Source organism: Macrotis lagotis, chromosome 4, assembly GCF_037893015.1.
Source record: "Macrotis lagotis isolate mMagLag1 chromosome 4, bilby.v1.9.chrom.fasta, whole genome shotgun sequence".
Classification (NCBI taxonomy): Eukaryota; Metazoa; Chordata; class Mammalia; order Peramelemorphia; family Peramelidae; genus Macrotis; species Macrotis lagotis.
This window is the reverse complement of record NC_133661.1, coordinates 249525527-249547900: the sequence shown is the minus strand read 5'-3', so window position 1 is coordinate 249547900 and position 22374 is coordinate 249525527. Positions and strand designations below refer to the sequence as shown.

General features: G+C 40.2%; 3 protein-coding genes and 1 pseudogene across 12 annotated transcripts in view; 1 reads left to right on the top strand and 3 right to left on the bottom strand.

The window, feature by feature from the left end:
- The window catches only part of MLH3 (mutL homolog 3), a 46707-nt gene extending 41430 nt beyond the window's left edge, over window positions 1-5277 (bottom strand). For 5 of the 9 annotated variants that reach the window (XR_012478198.1, XM_074235704.1, XM_074235707.1 and 2 more), the window contains exon 1: window positions 25-4946. Coding sequence is in view for 8 of the 9 variants with exons in the window: in XM_074235704.1 (XP_074091805.1) it covers window positions 25-3259 (3235 nt within the window). In the remaining variant the exon portion in view is untranslated. The other 4 variants (XM_074235702.1, XM_074235705.1, XM_074235706.1 and 1 more) reach the window with 4 other exon arrangements.
- Window positions 5278-7341: 2064 nt separating this feature from the next.
- Window positions 7342-11864, bottom strand: ACYP1 (acylphosphatase 1). 2 transcript variants are annotated; one of them, XM_074235701.1, is made up of 3 exons: window positions 11667-11864; window positions 10281-10429; window positions 7342-7812 (listed from the first exon to the last, which is right to left on the bottom strand). In XM_074235701.1, exons 2-3 carry the CDS (start codon window positions 10362-10364, stop codon window positions 7597-7599), a joined length of 300 nt encoding a protein of 99 aa, XP_074091802.1. In that variant the 5' UTR covers window positions 10365-10429; window positions 11667-11864; the 3' UTR covers window positions 7342-7596. The 2 variants fall into 2 exon arrangements, with proteins under 2 accessions (XP_074091802.1, XP_074091801.1); XM_074235700.1 differs by having other exon boundaries at window positions 11663-11863.
- Window positions 11865-15980: 4116 nt separating this feature from the next.
- On the top strand, window positions 15981-21651 carry ZC2HC1C (zinc finger C2HC-type containing 1C). Its single transcript, XM_074235698.1, has 3 exons — window positions 15981-16083; window positions 17206-18538; window positions 21099-21651. The coding sequence occupies exons 2-3, from the start codon at window positions 17225-17227 to the stop codon at window positions 21360-21362; spliced, it is 1578 nt and encodes a 525-aa protein (XP_074091799.1). The 5' UTR covers window positions 15981-16083; window positions 17206-17224; the 3' UTR covers window positions 21363-21651.
- LOC141522337 (ubiquitin-ribosomal protein eL40 fusion protein-like) lies at window positions 19058-19616 on the bottom strand (annotated as a pseudogene).
- Window positions 21652-22374: the final 723 nt, after the last annotated feature.

The following is a 22374-nucleotide window of genomic DNA, read 5'->3' as shown; positions in this document are numbered from 1 at the left end:
TTTGAAAAGAAACTTTCTACCTACCATTTCCAAAGACAACGTTGACAGCCATGGTTGTTAGGTCTTTCGTACAAGTGGCCAGACTATCCTCCTGGGGGGCACTGAATGTGCTAAGTCCAGTTATTTTGTTGACATAGACTGTTCTACCCAATGACACATCAAAATGTTGTTGCCAATCAAAGGAACGTACCATTGACTCTTCATCCTTAGAAACTGTTATTTTGGTATTTTCTTTCTCAACTGAAATTTGATCATCTGCTGAAAAATCTACATGACTTAGTAAAGCTGTGCTGGGAGGATTGGCTGTTTCCAACTGTTGTTCTGAAAATAAGGTGAGAACACTTGGGTCTTTCCAGACTTCAAAAGATGCATTCCTGGATGATACCAAAGGACCATTATGTCTCACAGGATAGTCCTCTGTTGTATTGATTACCGATGACTGGTTAGGAAAATGTGAATTTGTATTTTTATTACAGGTATTATCTTGCACAGCAGTATTCGAATCTGGGATGAGGCTACTATCTCCTGTCATTTTATGAATGTTATGAGGTAACTTATGAGAATCCTGGGGTAACACATTGCATAAGTTATTACTGTCTTTTTTACTAGAGTTGAACTGACAAGAACCATTAGAATGTCCTATACTTTCTATAATTAAAGGTTCTTTGTTGTGACCTTTCATTCTGGACAGTTTAGATGCTAATGATCCTACTGGCCTATTGACATTCGAAGATTTTCTGTTATGTTGAGAATAGTCACTAGACAATACTATAGGACTTTCTCTCACAACAGCATCCTGTTGCCCCAACTTCTCCTTTTTCTTAGAAGTTGGAAACTGTCCTGACATTGGCTGGTCACTATCATTGGGTTCATTATTTATTATGGTTGGAATTTGGCAAATATTGGAATGGTCTAAATGACTATTCCCTTTCTGGGAAACATCGGGTTCAATTTGGGAACCATTATTGGTAGTTATTTCAGAATCATCACTAATATCCTGAATTCTTGTAGGCAAAGGACTCTCAACTTTCCTATATTGTCTCTTAAACTTCTCAAAAGAGGATGGCTGTGAAACCAAATTTAGGTTTTTGTGAACAATCAGCTTTTCTGTTTTCTTCCCATTATTTGCAATGCGTACGTTCCAAGGAAAAGTTAAAGAAGCATTAGATAACAAGTTACTTGTATGTGATTGCTTATTGTTTTTCTTATGAAAACATGTCTTATTTTTAGAGATTCCTATGCTTTTGTTTTTTGGTCCATCTTTTATATTTGTTAAGCAAAAATTTTGGTTGCTTAATTTAGTAGATTCCTCACTTAAATTAATATTTAAGTCCATGTTTGGGGTCTCAACTGAACTTTGGTTTCTGTTTCCAAATATTTGCCTGGCACTAATAGGCCCAGGTTGAAAATTTTTTGATGTAAAGTCCATTTCAGATGCTTTTAACTGTTGGGTTTGCATCACATGTGTTATAAAACCAGTGGAACATAATTGAACTTGTCCAATATTGAACTGTGTGGTTCCTTTATCACAATTAGATTCTCTTCTTGTTCTTTCATCTTCTTTAAGTGTATCACATGTCTCCAAAAGCATTTTTCCAAAAGGTGGAGGTCTTTGTTGGTATTCCTCACAAACACTGCTAACAACCATTCCATTATCATTGATCTTTTCCTTTTGCAGACATGGATTTTCTCCACTTTCTTCAAGATGATGTGAAGCATGAGAACAACTCTTTAACACTTCTGAACTGGGTCCACAGAAGTTTTCAGAATACTCATATTCCAAACAAATATTTTTAGTATTATTTTTTTCAGTCTCTGTGAATTTGGCTTCCTGTTGTGTTAAGATATTTGGTTCTGGGCAGGTGCCATCTTGACAATATACAGATGATTCTATCACATCATTAAAGCACATTTCATTTGGGTCACTGTTGGTCTGATAGTCTCTTGTTTGTCTGATGTCTTCTTCACTCCTACAAGTCTTTAAAGTAAAGTTTTCCACAACAGCTTTTCTTTTCACAGTTTTAGACTTCATATTAAATATTTCATATGAATCCAAAATATTTTCACATGCTTCCTGAAAATTGTTCTGGACACATTTTTCATCAGAGGTGGTCACAGGCTGAAGAACGGTATTGAATAAGGTCAAGCCACTGTCTTCATTAAATTCTTTAATGTCATCACTTGACAATTCTATAAATAATTGTTCTTGTTTTAAAAATGTTTTTATACCTTCTTGAATGCAAACTAAGACAATATCCCAGTTCTTAAATTCAATTAAAGTTTTTGCTGGATCTAGACACACATCATACTCACCAAATTGGCATTTGACATTGATTACATAGATCCCATGGAGTTCTGGGTTTGACCGATGCCGAGGAGGGCTTGAATTCATTTGCTTACTTGCAAGGTTACCCTTTGGCCTACAAATAATACTTTCTTTTCTTAATAAAAAGTCAATGAGTTTATGCAATCTTGTCTTTAAAATCAGTCTTTTGTTCACGAACAAAAACTGCAAATTTTTATTATAATGTGCTTCAGAACTGATATATCCATTTAGTTCAAATTCTTTATATTTAAAATTGATTTCTCTTAACTTTTGTGACTTACCCAGTCCATAAATTTGACAAAATCTAGAGCATGTATCTTTGGTTTTGGGGAGCTGAAGAACCATAGTACCAGAAATATCATTTCTTAAAGAAAAGGAGATGGATGGGTGCATGAGTGACAATGCTTCAATCCTCTGCCTAACCTTCTCAAATTCCAGTCTGGGATCCATGCATTTCCTCCTCACTGGTAATTGGTAAAATAGGTTACATACGGTAATTGTTGTTCCTGAACTTGGCCTAGTCAACTCAGCTTCACAAGCTTCCAGGGCTTTCCCATTCTGAAACAGTTTCACAAAAGTTTCTACTGTTCTCTGTGTTTTGGATGAAATTTCAACAGCACTGGCCATATTTACTATGCTTGAAACTGCCTCCCCTCGGAAACCATAATATTTTGGGTTCTCTAAGTCTTGTAGAGATTTGCATTTACTGGTGAAATATTGTTTTCCCATCCTGTTGAGATCATCCCTTTCCATCCCAGATCCATTGTCTACAATCTGAACTTTGAAAGTTTCCATGTTTACTCTCACAGCAACACATTTTGCTTCAGCATCAATGCTATTAAGGGCAAGTTCTTCAACACACTGGCTAAGGGAGCTGATAGCCACACCAGAACGAAGTTTAGTTTGCACTTCCTCAGACAAACACTTGATCATGGCAGATAAAAAACAATAAAGAGCTATCTTTTTTTTTATCAGAAATATTTCCCTAGGGAAAAAAAACCAAGAAAATTAAGGCTCTGATGATTTTTAGAATATTTTAGTTTCTATAAATTATCTGATACATAATCACTTCTATTTTATCATAATCATTGTTTGTGAATATTTAAAACAAATATTCTTCTATTATATAGTAAGACCATATTAACAGTTAGAAAACCTTCTCTGGGCCCCTCTCCCACCTTGGGAGAGGTGTGTCATTTATTAAGATATCTTAATAAAAAGCATTTTAATAAAAAATAAAGAGAAAACTTTCTCTCATTTAGTGCAATCTATTTAATAGTCTAAGACAATAATCCTCATGACCAGTTTCTCCCCTTTCTATGTCTTATTGCCACAAAATAGACATTAATATTCAATCCCAGAGTCAGCAAGGTGGCTAAGTGGATAAAATACTGGCCCTGGAGTCAGGAGAACTTGAGTTCAAGTATGATCTCAGACACTTAATAATCACCTAGCTATGTGACCCTGGGCAAGCCACTAAATCCCTTTGCCTTGCCAAAAAAAAATTCAATTCCAAGAGGTATCTACAAAACAAGTAGAAAATTTTAGTTAGTTCACAATCAGTAACCAAGTAAACTCAATCCATGGAAGGAATTACTTATTTTTCAAATTACATCTGTTAGCCAGTTTCATAATATCTAAAAACATGGTTTTGGAATGATATGAAACTCCACAAAGGATTATGGTAAGCATTTCCTAGTGTATTTAATATGACTGGAGGAACCTGTCATGATGATCTGATAGCTAGGTGGTATAGTAGACTCCCAGACATTAACTAGCTCTGGGACCCTGAGGAAGTCACTTAATTTGTTTGACTCAATTTCCTCATCTGTAAAATGGTGTTAATAACAACATCTCCCTTGCTGGGTTATTGTGAGGATCAAATTAAAGAATAACTCAGCACAGTATCTTGCAAATAGAAAGCACTCAATAAATGTTAGATATCATGATTATAGGGAGGAAAGCGGTTGAGGCATTATTATCACTCCCATGTTTATATATTCTAGGCTGCTACATTTGTAAAAACTTAGTCGTATCATACCTATTCTACTACTAAATTGTGACTTTGTTGAATCCTAACTGAAATACCTAGCCGTGTGGCCTTGGGCAAGCCACTTAACCCCATTGCCTTGAAAAATCTAAAAAGAAAAATCTTAATTGAAATCATCTCAATAACTGAGGTCTCAGTATCCTCAACTTTAAAATTAATTATAAGATCATCTTTAAGAGCTATTCTGGCTTATTTTCAGCTCTAAATTCTCTTTACCTTGGGCGTCCCATTTAAAATAACTGACAAGAACAATAGGGACACCGCTTCTCACAAAAGATACAGGGAGGGGCGGCTAGGTATTTCAGTGGATAAAGCACCAGCCCTGGAGTCAGGAGGACCTGGGTTCAAATCCGATCTCAGACACTTAATAGTTACCTAGCTGTGTGGCCTTGGGCAAAAAAACCTAAAAAAAAAATACAGGGAAAAAAATTGGTGCTGTCTGATCCCGCTCAACTCTGCCATCACTTACACATGCCCTGCCTAGGAAGATGCTCCTTTCCTCTGGGAGAGCCCAAAGCCCCAGGGAACAGAAGGGGAATAAGACATTCTTCGCCAAATTGCTCAGACGCTACTCACAGCAACTCCAGCTCCTCTTCCGGGCGGGGGGGGGGGGGGCAGGCCACGCCCTCACCGGGGAAGACCACGCCCCTCGGGGCGGGGCGGGGCGCAGCCGGCTCAGGCGCTTCTGCTTGACCCCGCCCCAGACTAAACCATCCTCCCCAAACCCCAACCAGGGAACCTAAGGCATCCAGGACCGCAGAAGACCCTTGCTCGAAGGCTGCCCAGTCACGCCCCGGAAGCGCCGGCCGAGATGCCCTTCCCAGAGTCGATCCCTCCCCGCTTTCCCGCGTTCACCTCTAATGGTAGCTTCACCTTCCGCCGCAGCGCCGACGGCGTGCACGGAAACCGGAACTGCACGCCAGCTGGGGGGGCCCAGGTGCATTCTGGGAGTCGTAGTTCTTCTCCCTGCATACCCGGCCCTTTGTGAGCAAATTGGTTGTCTTTCCTTTGGGTGGTGGGTTCTCACAAGACCCAGGTTGGAGAAAATGTGGGGATGATAATTTATGCCAAGATTTCCGCATAAAAACGATATTTTCACTTTCCAGATTTATGAAATTGACACCCCCCCCCTCCCCAATGGCATAGTGTTACTAGATAGCTAAAATTTTATCCATCTCTTTTGGAGGATTCATTTCTTTTAATCATCCCACAGTATCCTTCTCGATTGAATTTTGTTGATTGTTCTAACTCGTGTGGATGCAAAGGAAACCCTGAGATAGAGCCCAGTGACTTGATTTGATTTTGCCTTGTCTCATTTTCATTGGAACCTACTTTATGAAAAAGCTCATATTACTAATAAGTTCTTGATTAAGTACACGTTGAAGAAATAATCAAATGCTACAGTAATATCCCCGACTTTACAACGAGTGTCTCTTGGGAGGAATGAGAGAGCCTGAGCTTGTACAACGGTGTACTATTGAAGGAGGGCAACGGTGAGCCTGGTGATGCATAATGCCCTTTCCAGCCTTGATATTGTTTCATTTTGCACAGACTTAAGTCAATGTTCTTTTTGCATGTGGCAAGGACAGCTGCAGTTTCAGAGTTAGCATAAATGGTTAAAAATTTTTGAATTATAGGCTGTCAGAATTAGTTATATTTAAAAGATTTCTTGCAACTTTTCAGTACATTTTCCAAAAAAAAAAATAAACCAAAACACTCCTCTTCTGTTGAATCCCTTTTCCAGACTCTTTACATGGAGTCCCAGGAGACAAGGGTGACAAAGGAGACAAGTACTCCATCACGATCTCCAAGCACTCCATTTATTAACTAGAATAAAAGTACATCAATACCTTTCCAGTCTCTAGTCCACTCCTACTCCCATGGTACTTAGCAAAATAAGGCTCTGATGTTCAGACACCAGGTGAAGATAATTCACAATGTTCCCATACACAAGGGTTCCCAACACTTTTCTAAACTTATTTTTGGTGAGGGGACCATCATCCTAACAGTTGCTGATTCCCACACTGAGTCACACCAACTGGGTTTTGTGTTCATAAAAGCAGTCATTTTTTGTTATCTCTCCCTAACACCTGGAATGCACCCCTTTCCTTTCTGTTTTACAGCAGTTCAGGTTCCATCAAGAGGCCTTTCTCCCAGTCACATTTGAATATCTCATCTATATTTCTATTATAATTGTTATATATTTATATCTATTTTATATTGTTCAGTAGTTTTAATCATTGTCTGTTTGTGGGCCTATTTGATGCCTTCTTGACAAAGGTACTAGTTTGTCATTTTCTTCTCAAGTTCATTTTAACTGAGGCAAACGAGGGTAAAGAGACTTGTCCAGGGTCACACAGTTTAGTTTCTGAGGCTAGATTTAAAACTGACTCCAGGCCCAGCATTCTATCTGCTCCACCACCTAGCTGCCCATTTATGATATGCTATATGAATATATTTACATATGTACATACTGTCTTCTACAGCTAGCATGTATTAGATAATAGGGGCCTTTTGTCATTCCTGTGCCCAAAATATAGTAGCTATTTAATTTTTGATCGATTCTGACATTTTGAGCTGAGTAGTTTGTCCTTCATTTTTTTTAAGTTGTTACAAGGCAGTGGGGTTAAATGGCTTGCCCAAGGTCATACAGCTAGATAATTATTATATGTCTGAGACCACATTTGAACTCAAGTCCTCCTGACTCCAGGGCTGGTGCTCTATCCACTACACCACCTAGCTTCCCCATAGTTTGTCCTTCAGGTGAAAATCAGCATTAACAATTTCTGAAATGATTTCACAGAACTCCCAACTTTCTCATTTTAAAGGAATGAAATTAAGGAACTTTCCTGGTCTATTTAAATTCTTTCTCAAAATCTTCTTCACACTATATTTATTGTATAAATGAGTTAATAAATCATTTTTCCAGAGGAAACTCTCAGTAAAGACAATTAAAAACACCAAATTAGGAATTAAAATTGTCTTTTTTCTTTATTATTAAGTTCCTGTTTACAGTTATAATCCAATGCAGTCCACACCTATTACATTCAAGAAATATTTGAAATTAATCAAAATAACATTTTAAATGACCATCCTAAGTAGTAACAATAATAAGCAGTTCTGCATATTAACAACTAGATAACAAAATAATAAATTTAGTACAATTTCAAATAAGCATATACTCTTATTACACTAAGGAAAATACTGTCTTCTGATTATATTATTTCACAATTTGGAAATCTTTGTGTTCTAGCTTCTGGATGACCTTCTCGTTGTGGAATTTTGCCTTGTCAATGCGGGATTTAGGACTTCCTTTTGTCTTCAGCCATTCCTGCATGACTCGAACCTGCATGGTGGGACCCTGTATCTGTCCTTGCACTGTGCCCTGATCAGTGTTCTGGACCCAGCCTACCAGTCCCAGCTTTTTCCCCTCAGCCTAAGGGGAATAAATAAGAGTTGGATTAAGTGAGACAGTTTGAAATAAAATGAGATCACAATTTGGTTTCAAATATCTGGCCAAGAATCAAGCCATGGGAGTTGACTAATGTTTCACAGATACTCCTTTAGAACACAAAGACACTGAAATGAAATAATGTATTTTCATAAAGTCTCTTATAAACTTTAAGATATAAATGTTATTTATTACCCCTTCAAATATTTCTATTCTAAATAAAAAATGTTCTTGGTGTCTTTGAGAGAAAAGGAGAAAGAAGGGAATTTTGTGCAAGTGAAAGATGGTTCTTGCATTTAGGAATTTTTTTCCTTTCAGAATTGAGGCTTGGGTTTTAAACACTTCAGTTCCAATAAATTAGGATCACCTATTTTTACAGCTCTGATTCATTATTCCTATTTCCCCAATAAAATTTAAGGTGATGGAGTAGTACAGGGAGGGGGAAAAAAGATAAAGAGTCTGGCATCTCCTGAATAGGAGGGGCAAAAAGAGGAGAAGATGTGTGGTTAGAGATAATGAAATTAGTTGCCTACTCCCTTAATTTAACTAAACATTTACCTTACCTGTCTTGTTAGGGAAATGCAGTAAAGAAGCCTCTGCTAGCAATAAGAGTTATTTGAAAGCTAAAAAGTTATTTCTATTATATTATAATTTCATTAAAGTTGTTTTGTTTCTGTTTATCTTTGTATTCTTAGCACCCAACACACATCACCTAGCAAATAATATTCACCTAAAAAATATTTGCTGAGCTTAATTTAACTGACAGCTGATGGAAGGCAAGAAAAAAATATATGAGGGAAAAACATTTTTTCTGATTTTCTTCTTTAAAATGGTATCATAGCAACCTTGATGGACATGCTCTTTTTATCAGTGCAACAATCAGGGACAATTTTGGGCTGTCTGCATTGGAGAATGCCATCTGTATCCAGATAAAGAACTGTGGAGTTTGAACAAAGTTCAAGGACTATTCCCTTTAATTTAGGGGAAAAACACCTGATATCTTATTGTCTGATCTTGTTATCTCTTATATTTTATGTTTCTTCCTTAAGAATATGATTTCTCTCTCATCACACTCAATTTGGATCAATGTACAACATGGAAACAATGTAAAGACTGACAAATTGCTTTCTGTGGAGGGGTGGGGGGAGGGAAGTAAGATTGGGGGGAAAATTGTAAAACTCAAAATAAATAAAATCTTTAATTGAAAAAATAATAAAATTCTTAGTTAAAAAATAAAACAGTATCATAGTTTAATACCTGTGAATAACATGAATAACAATGAATAATGAATAACACAAACAGGACAAAATTAAGATACTCAAATCTGAAGATGAATATACAGAAATAATAGTTCCATGCACATATGGTTCACCAAATATTCACTGGTGCTGCTGATGGTAATGAAGATAATGAATAATCTGATAGAAAATATTTAAATTGAATTTACTCAAAAAATTATACTCTATCATATGAGATACTTACAACTGGATGGAAGAGTTAGAAAGTATACCTCATGAAATAATCCTTTACTACTTCTAGGTAAGAAAAGTATTCAGACCACATAGAGAACTCTTTAAAAAAGTTTTTGTTTGATTTTTGTTTGCTGTGTGTGTGTGTGTGTGTGTGAAAGCTCTATACTCCATAAGGACACAGACCAAGACTGTTTCCTTTTAGAAGCTTCTCTGAGAAGTTTGGAAAAGTAGTCTGGAAAAAAAAAAGTATCTATTAAGAGAAAGTGAAATGTGGAATTAATGACTTCAAGAAGCAGTTCTGGTTACTTTAATGTTGAAATTAGTTTGATAGTATAAAAGGGAGAACTGGGAAATGTTTCTTTTCTTTCTTTTTTTTTTGCAAGGCAAAGGGGTTAAGTGACTTGGCCAAGGTCACACAGATAATTTAAATGTCTGAAGCTGGATTTGAACTCAGGTTCATCCTGACTCCAGGGCCAGTGCTCTTTCCACTGTTCCACCTAGCTGCCCCTATGACATAAGGAAGGAGTATTCTTTTCTTTCTTTTTTTAGAAAAGATTTTATTTATTTTGAGTTTTACAATTGTTCCCCCAATTCTTGCTTCCCTCCCCCCACCTCCCCACATAAGGCATTCTGTTAGTGTTTACATTGTTTCCATGGTATATACATTGATCTCAGTTGAATGTGATGAGAGAGAGATCATGTCCTTAAGGAAGAAAAATAAAGTATAAGAGAGATAGCAAAATGGAGTATTCTTTTCTTGTCTAGATAATGACATCACAAGCAATACAAAGGATGGATATTAAAACAAAAAATGAAAAGGATAAAATACAGCTCACAATCAGACCTATGATTTACTGCTTTAATAACCAGTTCTATATCGTCTCATCTCCAATACAACCAGCTCATGTGTATCAACAAAAATATTTCTCATTTCCTTGGAACATTATTTAGCATCTTCCAAATCCAGTGTGGAACACTTACTTGAGTGTGCTTTCGGAAAAACACACCTTGGACTTTCCCAAAGATTTCATAATCCACGGACAACAGGGACTGTCCTTCAGCCATGGTAAGACCTGCCAGTGATCAATCTTGAACAGTCTGAGCCTTTGTCACACAGTTGGACTTCAATCCTTATTGTTCATTTGTTTAAAAAAAAAAAAGAAAGAAAACAAAAACATTTATTGAGGCCTTAATGTAGGTCCTAAGGAAGATTTTTTTTTCACAAGAGGAAGGAAAGAAGGGAGAAAGAGGATGAAAGGAAAGAAAAAAGGAAAAACAATAAAATATCCTCAAAGAAACTGTTATTAAGATAGTAAACTCTATAGCAGTAGAAATTTTATCTTATTATTTGTAGTCCCCATTTCTAAATCTACCATAGAGCTCTGAATACAGGGGGACTGACAATAAATGTTTCTTCAGTTGGAATCAAGTCAGGGTATATAATACAAACATACTTACATGCACAATTATATATGTGTATTTTATATATATATATATGGGCATGTCTATTGTATAGACACATATAATACAAACATATTGTACATTGTCTATTGCAGAGCATGTGTAAAATGTACCTACATGCACATGCATGTGGGTATATACATATATACATTGCATAGGCATACAATGTGGATGCATGTGTTTATACATATATGCAATACACAGGTGCACACACAATGTGCTTGTGTATAACATACAATGTTCATGTGTATTTGCACACGAACACACATGCCTCTGCAGCCATGCATGTGCATGTATATACGTATACAATGCACAAGCATTTATGGATATATATATAGTAGATGCATGAACAGACATAGGTAGATATGTGTATCACCATGCACAATGTATAGGGAGGGGGCGGGGCGTGCGTGCCTATCGTTGCTCAGTGCCATCTGCCTCTTATCTGATCTCACGGACAAAGCTGCTGAGCTGCCTGCCATTCCCTTCTCCAGCTCATTTTACAGATGAGGAAACCGAGGCTGGCAGCGTTAAGGGGCTGGTCCGGCCAGGGAGCGCCTGGTCCCCGGCCGCTGCCGGCCTCCGCAGCCCGGGCCGGCCTCCCCAGCCCGGGCCGGCCTCCGCAGCCCGGGCCGGCCTCCCCAGCCCGGGCCGGCCTCCGCAGCCCGGGCCGGCCTCCGCAGCCCGGGCCAGCCCCTCGGCCGTGGCTCACCTGCGCGGCAGTGGGCGAGCTCCCGCCTCCTGGGCTGGCCTGGCTCCGGGCCGGCGGCGCTCCCTGCGCATGGCATCGCAGCCGGGTGCGGCCCTGCGGACGCCGAGGGGCTCTCCCGGCCTGGCAGGGAGGACTCTCCGGAGGACCCCCCTCCCCAGCCCGCGTGGCTCCTCGCCCCCAGCCCGCTCACCTGCCTCTGGTCCCGCTTCAGCCGCTTCCCTTGGCCACACACATTTGAGCTGATCGCGCCCCCGGGGCGGGGGGCGGTGGGACCTCCCGGGCCCCCCGGCTCGGCTCTGCCGGGAGGAGCTGCGGGGCGGCGGCTGAATGCTCCCCACAACCGCCGGTTCCAGGTCACAACCGCCGCTACCTGCAGAGCATAGAGTTCTAGTCCTCCTCCTGCCCGCTCGGGCTAGAGAGCCCGGGGCTGGCTCAGCCAATCGGGCTAGCCGGTGCAGCCTGGGAGGGTTTCCGAAGAGTCGGGGTGGGCTCTGCTGAGTCCAGCCACCCCCGATCTCGTTGGGGCCCCTGGCTTCCCCCACTTGAGGCTCTCCACTTGGGGTCCGCGACCTGCGCCCCACCTTCTACAGATTTTAAGGGGATCCTTGAACTTGAATGGGGGGAAAAAAATCTTTACTTCACTGTAATGGTTGTTCGTAATCTTATAGACTTGAATTCAGAAGCCAGTCACTTCATATTCTGCCTGACACCTCCTTACCAGTCCTCTGCACGAGTCACTTAACCTCTCTGTGCCTCAGTTTCTCATTTGTGAAAGGAAGACGATGGATCAGACAGCCGCTGCCATTCTTTTGCAGTCCTATCCTACCGTATCCACTTTAAAAAGATTAGTGTAAACTTGTGGTTGGGAAGGATAGATGCTTCTAGCTTCAATGCTCCCTGGAAGCTGCCCACTAGGATGCCACCAACTACTAATTGCTGTTAGCTTTCCTTACTATGATCTTAACTAAATTTGTGCAGCCAAAAAGACAAAACAAAGAACAAGCAATCTTTGCTTCCAGAATTACATCTGAGTCCATTCAATCATCTCAGCCCATAGGTCAAATTTTAAGACTTGTCTGGGGAAAGGTAAACAGAGAAAAATGGAGGCAAGAGAGGTGTTTATACTTAAGTACATTATTTATAGAATTAAACTAAGTAAAAAAATATGCAGCATCAGTATTAGTCCTTTATATATTAGTCAAAAGCATTCTTTAAATTGCCATTTAAGGTTTTGTATTCAGAGCTCCAATATCCACTGACTAATATTTTGTTTTGGGTTTTTTTTCCTCTTTTTTTGTAAGGCAATGAGGTTAAGTGACTTGCCCAGGGTCACACAGTTAGGTAATTATTAAGTATCTGAGGCCACATTTGAACTCAGGTCTTCTTGACTCCAAGGACAGGGCTCTATCCACTGTGCCACCTAGCCACCCCTATTGACTAATATTTTGAAACATTTTATTCCAACCTGGAATTGAGAAATAAATCCACTGATACCAAGTTTAAGTAATTTCCTCAAAACCCAATAGCTACAAATTACAAGGTCAGAGAAGATGGTGCAATGCTCTCAAAAGAACACTGGATTTGGAATGAGAATATTTGAATTAAAATTCTCCCTGGATTTGGAATGAGAGTATTTGGATTAGAATTCTGCCTTTGCCATTTTATACCATCTGCACATGACCTTGAATATGTCACTAATGTCTCTGGGACTCAGATTCCTCATCTGTAAAAATATGAGGATTAGGTCTGATCAGAAGTGGCAAAATTCAGATAGAAGTGAGGGTCATGAAATATAAAGATCCTTGTAAGCCTAATATTGACTTATTTTAAAAAATGTAATATCACTGTTTTATTCTATTTTTTATTTATTTTGTTGAATAATTATCAATTACATTTTAAACTGATGCAGGCTGCACTATGTAATGTTATGTACACACGGGGCCTAGATAACAATTTGACAACTTTAGAAAATCTTTTAAGATTCTTTCTAGTTTTAAATATTCAACAAAAATTTAGGCTCCTTGCTGACCTTAAAAAGGAAAATGGAATTTACCTAGTGCCAATCACTTTACAAATATTATTTGTTCCTCACAACAAATATATTTCCATTTTACAAGAAAACTGACCTAAACCAAAGTCAAGATGATTTGTTCAGTCACACAGTTAGTAACTCTTGAGTAGAATATTCCCTCTTAAGAGTTAATATTCAGGGCGGCTAGGTGGCATAGTGGATAGAGCACTGGCCCTGGAATCAGGAGTACCTGGGTTCAAATCCAGTCTCAGACACCTAATAATTACCTAGCTGTGTGGCCTTGGGCAAGCCACTTAACCCCATTTGCCTTGCAGAAAAAAAACCTAAAAAAAAAAAGTTAATATTCCTAGTGAAGTCCTCTCAGGGTTAAAAATCATTAAAACAAAGACAGACTATTACTTTTAGACTATTCTTAGAAGAAAGAGACCTTGCATTCGCAAGACACCCTCTTGATTCTGTTAGGGAGGGAAATAGTGGAATATTTCCAGAGAAGAGAAATTGCATTCTTAGTTAGCCACCTATCTGGTGATAGATGGGGAGAAAAGTAGACTGCCTTCTCTTGTTTGATGATAAAGTACTAAACTAAGAAGATGGTAGAGTTTCTTAGAAGACTTGCATACTCAGACATTAATTCATTTAGATAGACAACAAAAGGCCATTAGAAATCTTCTTCTGGGGGTGGCTAGGTGGCATAGTGGATAAAGCACCGGCCCTGGAGTCAGGAGTACCTGGGTTCAAATCCTATCTCAGACACTTAATAATTACCTAGCTGTATGGCCTTGGGCAAGCCACTTAACCCCATTGCCTTGCAAAAAAAAAACTAAAAAAAAAAAGAAATCTTCTTCTGATATCCTCACCATCTGGATGGTGAAGTAATATCCTATGAAAACATTTTATTCTTTTTTTTTGTTACCGGGTAGATTTTTTGTGTAAAAATTGTAACTCTGAAAACCTTAACCAATCAGGTTGGAAGGGGGGGGGAATCCCACTAGCCATATAATCTTGCTCCTTGATCTTCACTACCTTTGTGAGACTTGGAGTGTGCCCTTTTCTTGAGAAAAGCCAAAATAAACTTTCTTTTTTGCTCAGAGGAGTCTCTATATTGTTTTCAAGTGGGTTTTTTTTAAAGTGGATTTCTCTGCCTGTTGCAGAGGTCAGATAAGTCAGCACTGAACAACAATAGGTACATACACCTCACCCCACCCCTCCATGCATTTTACATGTTGATATACATTGTGTATCTATATCTATACATGCATTGTTGTTTATACATGCATCTACTATCTATCTATATCTATACATATATGTATATACATGAATATATGTATATATCTATAGCTATAGCTATCTATATCTGTATCATCTATCTATCTATCTATCTATCTATCTATCTATCTATCTATCTATCATTTATATACAGTGGCACTGGCCTCACTCTAGACAGTGAAGTGGCATAATGAATGGAATCTGAATGGATCTGGATTCAGGAGGACCAGAGTTCAAATCCAAGCTCAGACACTTTGTAGCTTTGTGACCCTGGGGAAGTCATTTAACCCTGTGTGCCTCAGCTTCCTGAGAAGGAAATGGCAAAGCACTCTAGTACCTTTGCCAAGAAAATACCAATAAGGGGTCACACAAAGAATCGGATAACTGAGACTAAAACAACTTCCTAATTCGAGGTCCAGCACTATCCACTAGATAGCTGACTACGGGTCAAGGGTGCCTTCTTCCACTGTCACGCATGCTCCTGTACCTTACGTGGTTGCTATCTTCACCCATAAGTTGTTCCTTTTTTTAGCTTGCAGCAGAGACCAAACAGCCAGGCTTAATTTGAAATTGACCGATAACACGACAATAAATATAACATTTTAAGATTTTACGTTTAATATGCCCGTGGATTTTGGTGTAAATACTCTAAAAGAAGACTTTTCCAAAGCTTTTGCCAAAGTGAACATTAGCTCGAAGGGCATGCTTTCTGCTGACCATTTCCCGAGGCTTTCTGGCCGCCGGCGCTCGCTGCTTGTCAGTAGACCTCAGTCCCCATGGCCCCCCACTGAGCTGAGTCCTTTGTGGCCACGGCCATGGGCAGGTCAGCTTGGAAGGGAGCGCGATAAAGAAAGGCGCTGGCCAGTTCCTGACTGGCCATCCCAGCTGAGAGAAACGATAATTAAGGAGAAAGCTCCGGAGCCAGCTACAGCAGCGCCAGCCTCGGCGGGCCTGCGAGGAGGCCTGGCATCCAGGCATCCCTGAGCCGCGGGGACCAGGAGAGGCCGCCGGGCCGGGCGCCCTCCTCCACCCGGGCTGCGCGGCGGCCTCGATAGCCTTGAGAGTCCGGCTTCAGCCTCTAGGCGCACCTGCCCTCCCGGTATCTGGGGCTACGCTGGGGGCACTGCCCTCCCGATGCCCGGCCCCGGGTCCCGGGCTCCAGGCCGCGCCTCCCGCGCCCCCCAGTTTCCAGGCAACGGGAGCCGCAGAGAAGCCGGCAGCTCGTGCGCGGGCCTGCGGTTGGGGGTCGGGCTCGGGAGGCTGGCACCCGGTGCAGGGGGCCCCGGAGCTGGAGCGGAGCCGCGCAGCCTCAGGTACCAGGGCCGGGCAGGAGAGCTGCACTCCCACCCCCACGAGCCGAACTGCCCGGTGCCCGCACCCTGTGCCTCGGCTGAAGCAGCGCGAAGACCGGACGGGGCGCCCCAGCTGCCCCCCGCCTGCCCACCCCCCGGGCCTAGGCCGCTTTGGGCAGCTGTGCAGTTTTCGTAGATTCTCTGGGTCCGCTTCCCAGGCTCAGAATTACCGTCGTCACCCCCAGCCTCCATTTCCCACCCCCTGAGCCACCGTCCAAGGGGATCTATCGGCTCCAGTGACAACTCGCTCTGGAAGCTCGGGCACACGCCCCAGGCAAATGGGGCTCCCTCCTCGCTCCCTCCCGGGACCATTTTTGGTCCCATCTCTCAGACTTTTGCATTCGTGTTCTTGTGAAGGGAAAACCCGAGTTGGTGTGCAGACTCCTCAGTTTGTGCTTGCTGTAGGTCTGTTTCCTCAGATAAGCATTGCCATTTCCCTTTAAAGTCTGCAAATTGCTTAACACACTGATCTTTCTAACCCCCCTGATGTGGCATTATTTCTATTTTCAAGATGAGAAAAAAAAATGAGTCTTGGTTAAGTGACTTGCCTACTACTACATGGCAGAGAAAGGTTATCCTTACACTAAGTCCTCTTTCCATTACGTTCCTTAGCAGGAGTTTCTGAAACTTGAGCTGCATTAAGTGTTTTTTATTACAGCTTGTGAACCTGCTCTCAACCCCCCTGCTTTTCTTAAACTTAAAATAAGATTTAAAAAATTAGATAATTAAAATCCTAATCTTAAAACCTTTTTCTTTCCATGATACAACTGTTATTAACTAAATGGTGACTCGGGAGACTCTGGAGCAGCAACTTTATCCTTTAGGAGACATACCGTACCTTAACTAATGTACTAAATAGCCGAGACAATTTTGTTGAATACATAACCTTTGAAAAGAGACACTCAACTATTTTAAGGGAAAAAGCAATACAGTGATATCTTTTATCAGGCTTGGCACCCCTAGTAATGCGATAGGGGAAAAAAGTAAAGGAGATTGTAGGGGAAAGCAACTTAGAATTCTGTTTCAGTTTCTCAGGCTCAGCATCAAAGTCTTAACAGGAATCTGATTTTGATTCTTTCTCAGGCTTCAGTTCAAGCGTTGAATGGCTGGTCTCCAGTTGGCTCCATGTCCACATGTGGACATGATGTTTCCTTTGAACAAATTGGAAGCATCAGAACTCCATTCAAGTAGGCAAACTCATTATGAACAAAGCAGCTCTACCCACCAGTCTCGGCTAGAGCACCAGAAAAACAATTTTCAGCAAAAGCTTCTAAGAGATAAAGAAGAAAAGCTGAAGAACATCTTTACTCACAAAAGGCAAAATACCCTTCCTAAGGCCCACAGCTATTCCTCTTCCCATTCTGTAGAAAACAGCCAGCAGAACTCAGGAAACCATCAGCAGGGTCCAGGAAGTGGGGATTTTTATTCAGTTGGGGTCCATATTCAGCACACCAAATCAAATAACCAGGAAAAAACAGTGCCCTTCACAAAAAAGAGAACTGGGGTGGATCGTGCTTATCCCCTGAAACCAGTGTTTCACCGAAAATCACTGAGTGCTACTTACATTGGGATTGACTCCCGAAATTCCCTGAAACCATTTGAATCAAAAGAGGTCTCACTTAGCCACTTTAGTTCACAGAATAGAGGGAATTCATCTTTAACTAAGATGCTTCTTGCTCCCTTGCCAGTGGTTCAGCCCAATAAATTCTTGACAAATCTAGACAGAACTGAGCTAATGCAGATTCAAAAACTGGAAGCAGAGGGTGAGAGCTTAGAGGAAGAAATTCGGAAAAAAGAGACTCTCCTAAGGGAAAAGTTGAAGAAGACTGAGGAAGAACTTAGAAGGATCCAAAAAGAAAAAGAACATGTAGAAGAAGAAGAAAAAAGAGAGTTACAGAGAAAGACATTTCTGAGGAGAAGAGTCACAGGTAGCAGCAGCAGCATTTCTAAACTCATCTTCTCACCAGAATTCAGCTCTGAAGAGAGTTTCAATAGTTATAGCAGAGGTGATGAAGAGTCCCATGAGAATTCTAGTCCATCCTCAGTATGTTCACAGTTCTTTAGTCATGGAACACAAAGACTCAGAAAGGAAAGTAAAATCCGAGATCAGAATTCAGAATCATCCCCTGAGCCATTTTCACACCACCAACAGGATCCTGGCAGTTCTTTACCCAAATCTCCTACTTTATCACAGCTATCAATTTCCTCAGGTTCTGGCTCTTCAACTGAAGAACCAGAACTTGGTGAGTGCAGCCACTGTGGGCGAAAGTTTCTCTTGCTAAGGCTAGAGAAGCATACAAATGTGTGCAGCAAGGCCCAGGGTTCCAAGAGGAAAGTCTTTGACTCATCCAAGGCTCGAGCTAAGGGCACTGAACTAGAACAATATCTGACCTGGAAAGGCCCAACTTTAGCCAAGGTAACTCAGCTAAACTTATGGATTTTATTTATGATAGAGGATGGGTGGGGAGTGGGAAAGGTAATCAAAGAGATAGGGACAATTTCTTCACCTTTTAAAAGCAATTGGGAAGTAAGAAGGAATCTGAAATTAAGCTTGAATGTAACACCACTGTCTTGTATTTGTGAAAAGTTAAGTAACTTAAACTCTGTAGAATTCTTTTGTGCATTTCTCACACATTCCTCATTTTTGAATTGCTAGAATCATGTAAAAATCTTGCAAGAATCCTGACTTTTTTGGCTGATAGTGAAGCACTGTCATTTCCTGCACAAATTTGGTTTTTAGGTTTCCTGGGAATTAAAAAAAAATCAGTACTGACAATTCTTAATTCCAAGTTACTTGTTTTTCAAAAACTTGTATTTAAAGCAAATTTCAAATTACCAGGATACTAAACAGTACAAATTATAAGATCTAATAGAAGTAGACCTTGTAAGATAATAGAACATACAGGTTTAAAAGTTAGTGTAAAGTTTTGTTTTGTTTTTTTAGCTTCTCAACTAAAAGGGGATTTTATTGACATTACAGCCCCATTAAACCCGGAACTAGGCCTTGTTACAACAGACTACTCAAGAGCACTTCAGTCAAGGGAGCCAAACCACAACTGAGACCCATGGTTGGGCTTTATTTGACCTTCCTCTTGGGGCGCAGGTTGTTGGTGTGGCTGCACTTCTTCTTGCAGCAGTTTACAGCATGGGGGTGCAGGAGGGCATAACACTTGTGGCAGATTATCTTGTCACAGTTGTACTTCTGGGCCAGCTGTCGAAGGGAAGGCTCAATGATGCCCCCGCAAAGACGCAGCACCAAGTGCAGAGTGGACTCTTTCTGAATGTTGTAGTCAGAGAGAGTCCGGCCATCTTCTAGCTGTTTGCCAGCAAAAATCAGACGTTGTTGATCTGGTGGGATACCTTCCTTGTCCTAGATTTTAGCTTTGACATTCTCGATAGTATCACTGGGTTCAACCTCAAGAGTGATGGTCTTGCCTGTCAGGGTCTTCACAAAGATTTGCATCTCTGCAACGCTGCGCCCACCGCTCGGCCGCCTTGCTAGTATAAAGTTTTTAATTAGCACTCTTGCCCATATGCTTTGTTTAAGTAGTATTACTGTTTACTGCCTTCAGTTTTGTTGGTGTCATTGAAGAGTTGCTTTAACTTTTTGTTTGCCAGATTTTTTTTTCTAAACAACTTGTTAACGCATCTTATAATTTTTCTATAGTTTCATAGGTAAAGAGATTCTGAGTACATCAAAAGCAGACTTTGGGAGTTTTTTCCTTGACAACTGCAAAAAAAAAAATACAAGCTGCTTCTATGCCAGCTTCTGATTTTTCTATAACCATTTATCATCTGGAATGATTATATATAAGGAGACTTGTAAATGAAATTTACAAGGAGGATTATGAGGAAATTAATGAATATTTACTGAAATGAATTAGAATAAGAATCAGTCTGGAGACCAAGCTTCTAGATTCCCATCTATCCTACTCCTAATTTGCCATTTTGGGGTTAAGTCATTTTAACCTTATTTGGCCCTTTTCTTTATTAGCCAAGTGAAATTAGATTGGATGATCTCCAAAAGATCATCCAACTCAAAGTTCTATAATTTTATGAAAGTGTCTACTTGCTCTCCTTTTCCAGCCTCTTTTTTTCATGCCCCCAATCATAACATTGTTTTTTCTTCCAGAATTCTGAAATTCATGTAAAGAGTAGGGAGATGATAGGAGGGACTTTTAATGGGGTGCCTGTTTAGAAAACTATCTCCAAGATCTGACTTCTATCATAACTTATATCACAAAGTTTCAGTCTCTAGGCATTTCTTCCATTAATAGAGCTGATTTCTTTGTATTCTGATATGTTTGTTTTTTTTTTTACTGATAATATTATTTAATGTTCTATCACAATAGCATTTTTGTTACCTTGCAATTGGTACATTTTGGGTAGAACCTTAAAAAGTTCTATTTCTAAATTTCTTAGTAAGAGTAATAGCAAGCAAAAAACAGTTGTCTCTCCACCATTTGCCAAAACAAACAAAACCAAAATACACAAATGATATTGTGATGTTGTACTAACTAGATTTAAGCAAGTCATTTTGGAAGAATGAGTTCCATTGAGGACCTATACTTTCATATAATGGGAAAGATAAATCTATCATCATCTGAATACTGCAGTTATCACTATTCAGGTGTTTTTTTCTATTAGCCCTTCATCTTCACTTAACTATTGATCTATCAAGGCTACTTTGTCCTTCCTCATCCCTCCAAAGCATAAAATATAGAAACCTTTTTTTTTCTAACTTAGTTCTTTCAATAGGTTGCTATAATTTATCTTAGCAAGATTCTCCTTGTCTTTCTCACTAAGGGGTGCTTTATTGTGGGGCCTCTAAGAGCCCCCTTCTCTTCTTCTCCTGCCACCACCTTAGAGTTTTTTGTTTTGAGATTTTAAAAAAATATTCAGGAATTATATCACAACACTAAGCACCCATTTTTATTGGGGTTAGAAAGAATTAACATTTTCCCCTCACTTTATAGCCAGATCCACCAAAGAAGAGTAACTGGCGACAAAAACATGAATCTTTCATCCGAATTCTCCGTCAAGCTCGTGAAGTGCAACAGGTAATTGCCAGGGGTGGGAATCCTTCAGACTTGCCTCCCATGCCACCTGCAGAAAACCCTGACTACATTCAGTGCCCCCACTGCAGCCGCCACTTTGCCCCTAAAGTGGCTGACAGACACATTCCAAAATGTAAAACCATCAAGAACCGTCCTCCTCCTCCACGGAAGCGCTGCTGTTGAAAAGCAGTCACCTAAAGAATTGCTTGGTGGCCCCTCGAGCAGCACCTTCTCTTTAGCAGCCCACAGGATTAGAACTGGATGGAACTAGAAATAGAACTTGTACATCTCTCCAGACCTGGATGCAATGCCCGAATTGGAGAGGAACCCCATTTCATCCTAAGAGAAGGAAGTTTCAATTTCTCACTGAATTGTAAATTTAGGTTAAAACAAAAGTACTTTATATTATTTCTATGGGAAGTGAGACTTAAGAACAATGAAAAGACTAAATTAAAGCCCTCTCTCCTTGAAAGTCTGATTTGTGATTTGTGATAAAGAACACTCATTTGGATATCTTCACATATTTATTATTCTCATTTAACTCCTCTTGCAATTATCTAACAATGTGGTTGTCTTAACTGACCTATTAAGATGATATTCTTCCAAAAGAGAATACCAAAGCTACTATCTCTTTAAAAGTATATCGAGATTTTTCTGAGTCATTAATTTGATAATAGGAATCTAAGAACCTGCAATGAAAGTAATTCTATTTCTGACATCATTGTAACATACTCTGAATTCTGTGGAAGTAGGTTGTTAGGGATCCTTGAGGACCACAGCTGTGAAATGACAAAGGTAATGGTTTAAAAACCCTCTTGATCTCTTGTTGTTCTGCAACATACTGGCTAAGTTTCTCAGGTGGCCAACATGACCCAAACCCCCAGCTCCTTTGTATCTCCTGACATTGATCAAGAATCGCATTATAGCAAGAGCAACGAAGTATGTATAAGAATGTGTAACTGTTTAACCAATGTGTAATGATCCAACCAACGTGTAATCTTTAATATGATTGGTGCTTAAGCTGGTAGCATGAGTTGTCCATGAGTACAGAAGTAGACTAGGATATAAGCAGCTATGTGACCCTAATAAAGTCGGAGTGCTTTACCATCTCGGCCTCCCGTCCCATTCACTGCTGGGCAGAGAAGTCCAAGTAGCCGGTGCACCATACAAGTGGCGCCCATAACGTGGGGCACCC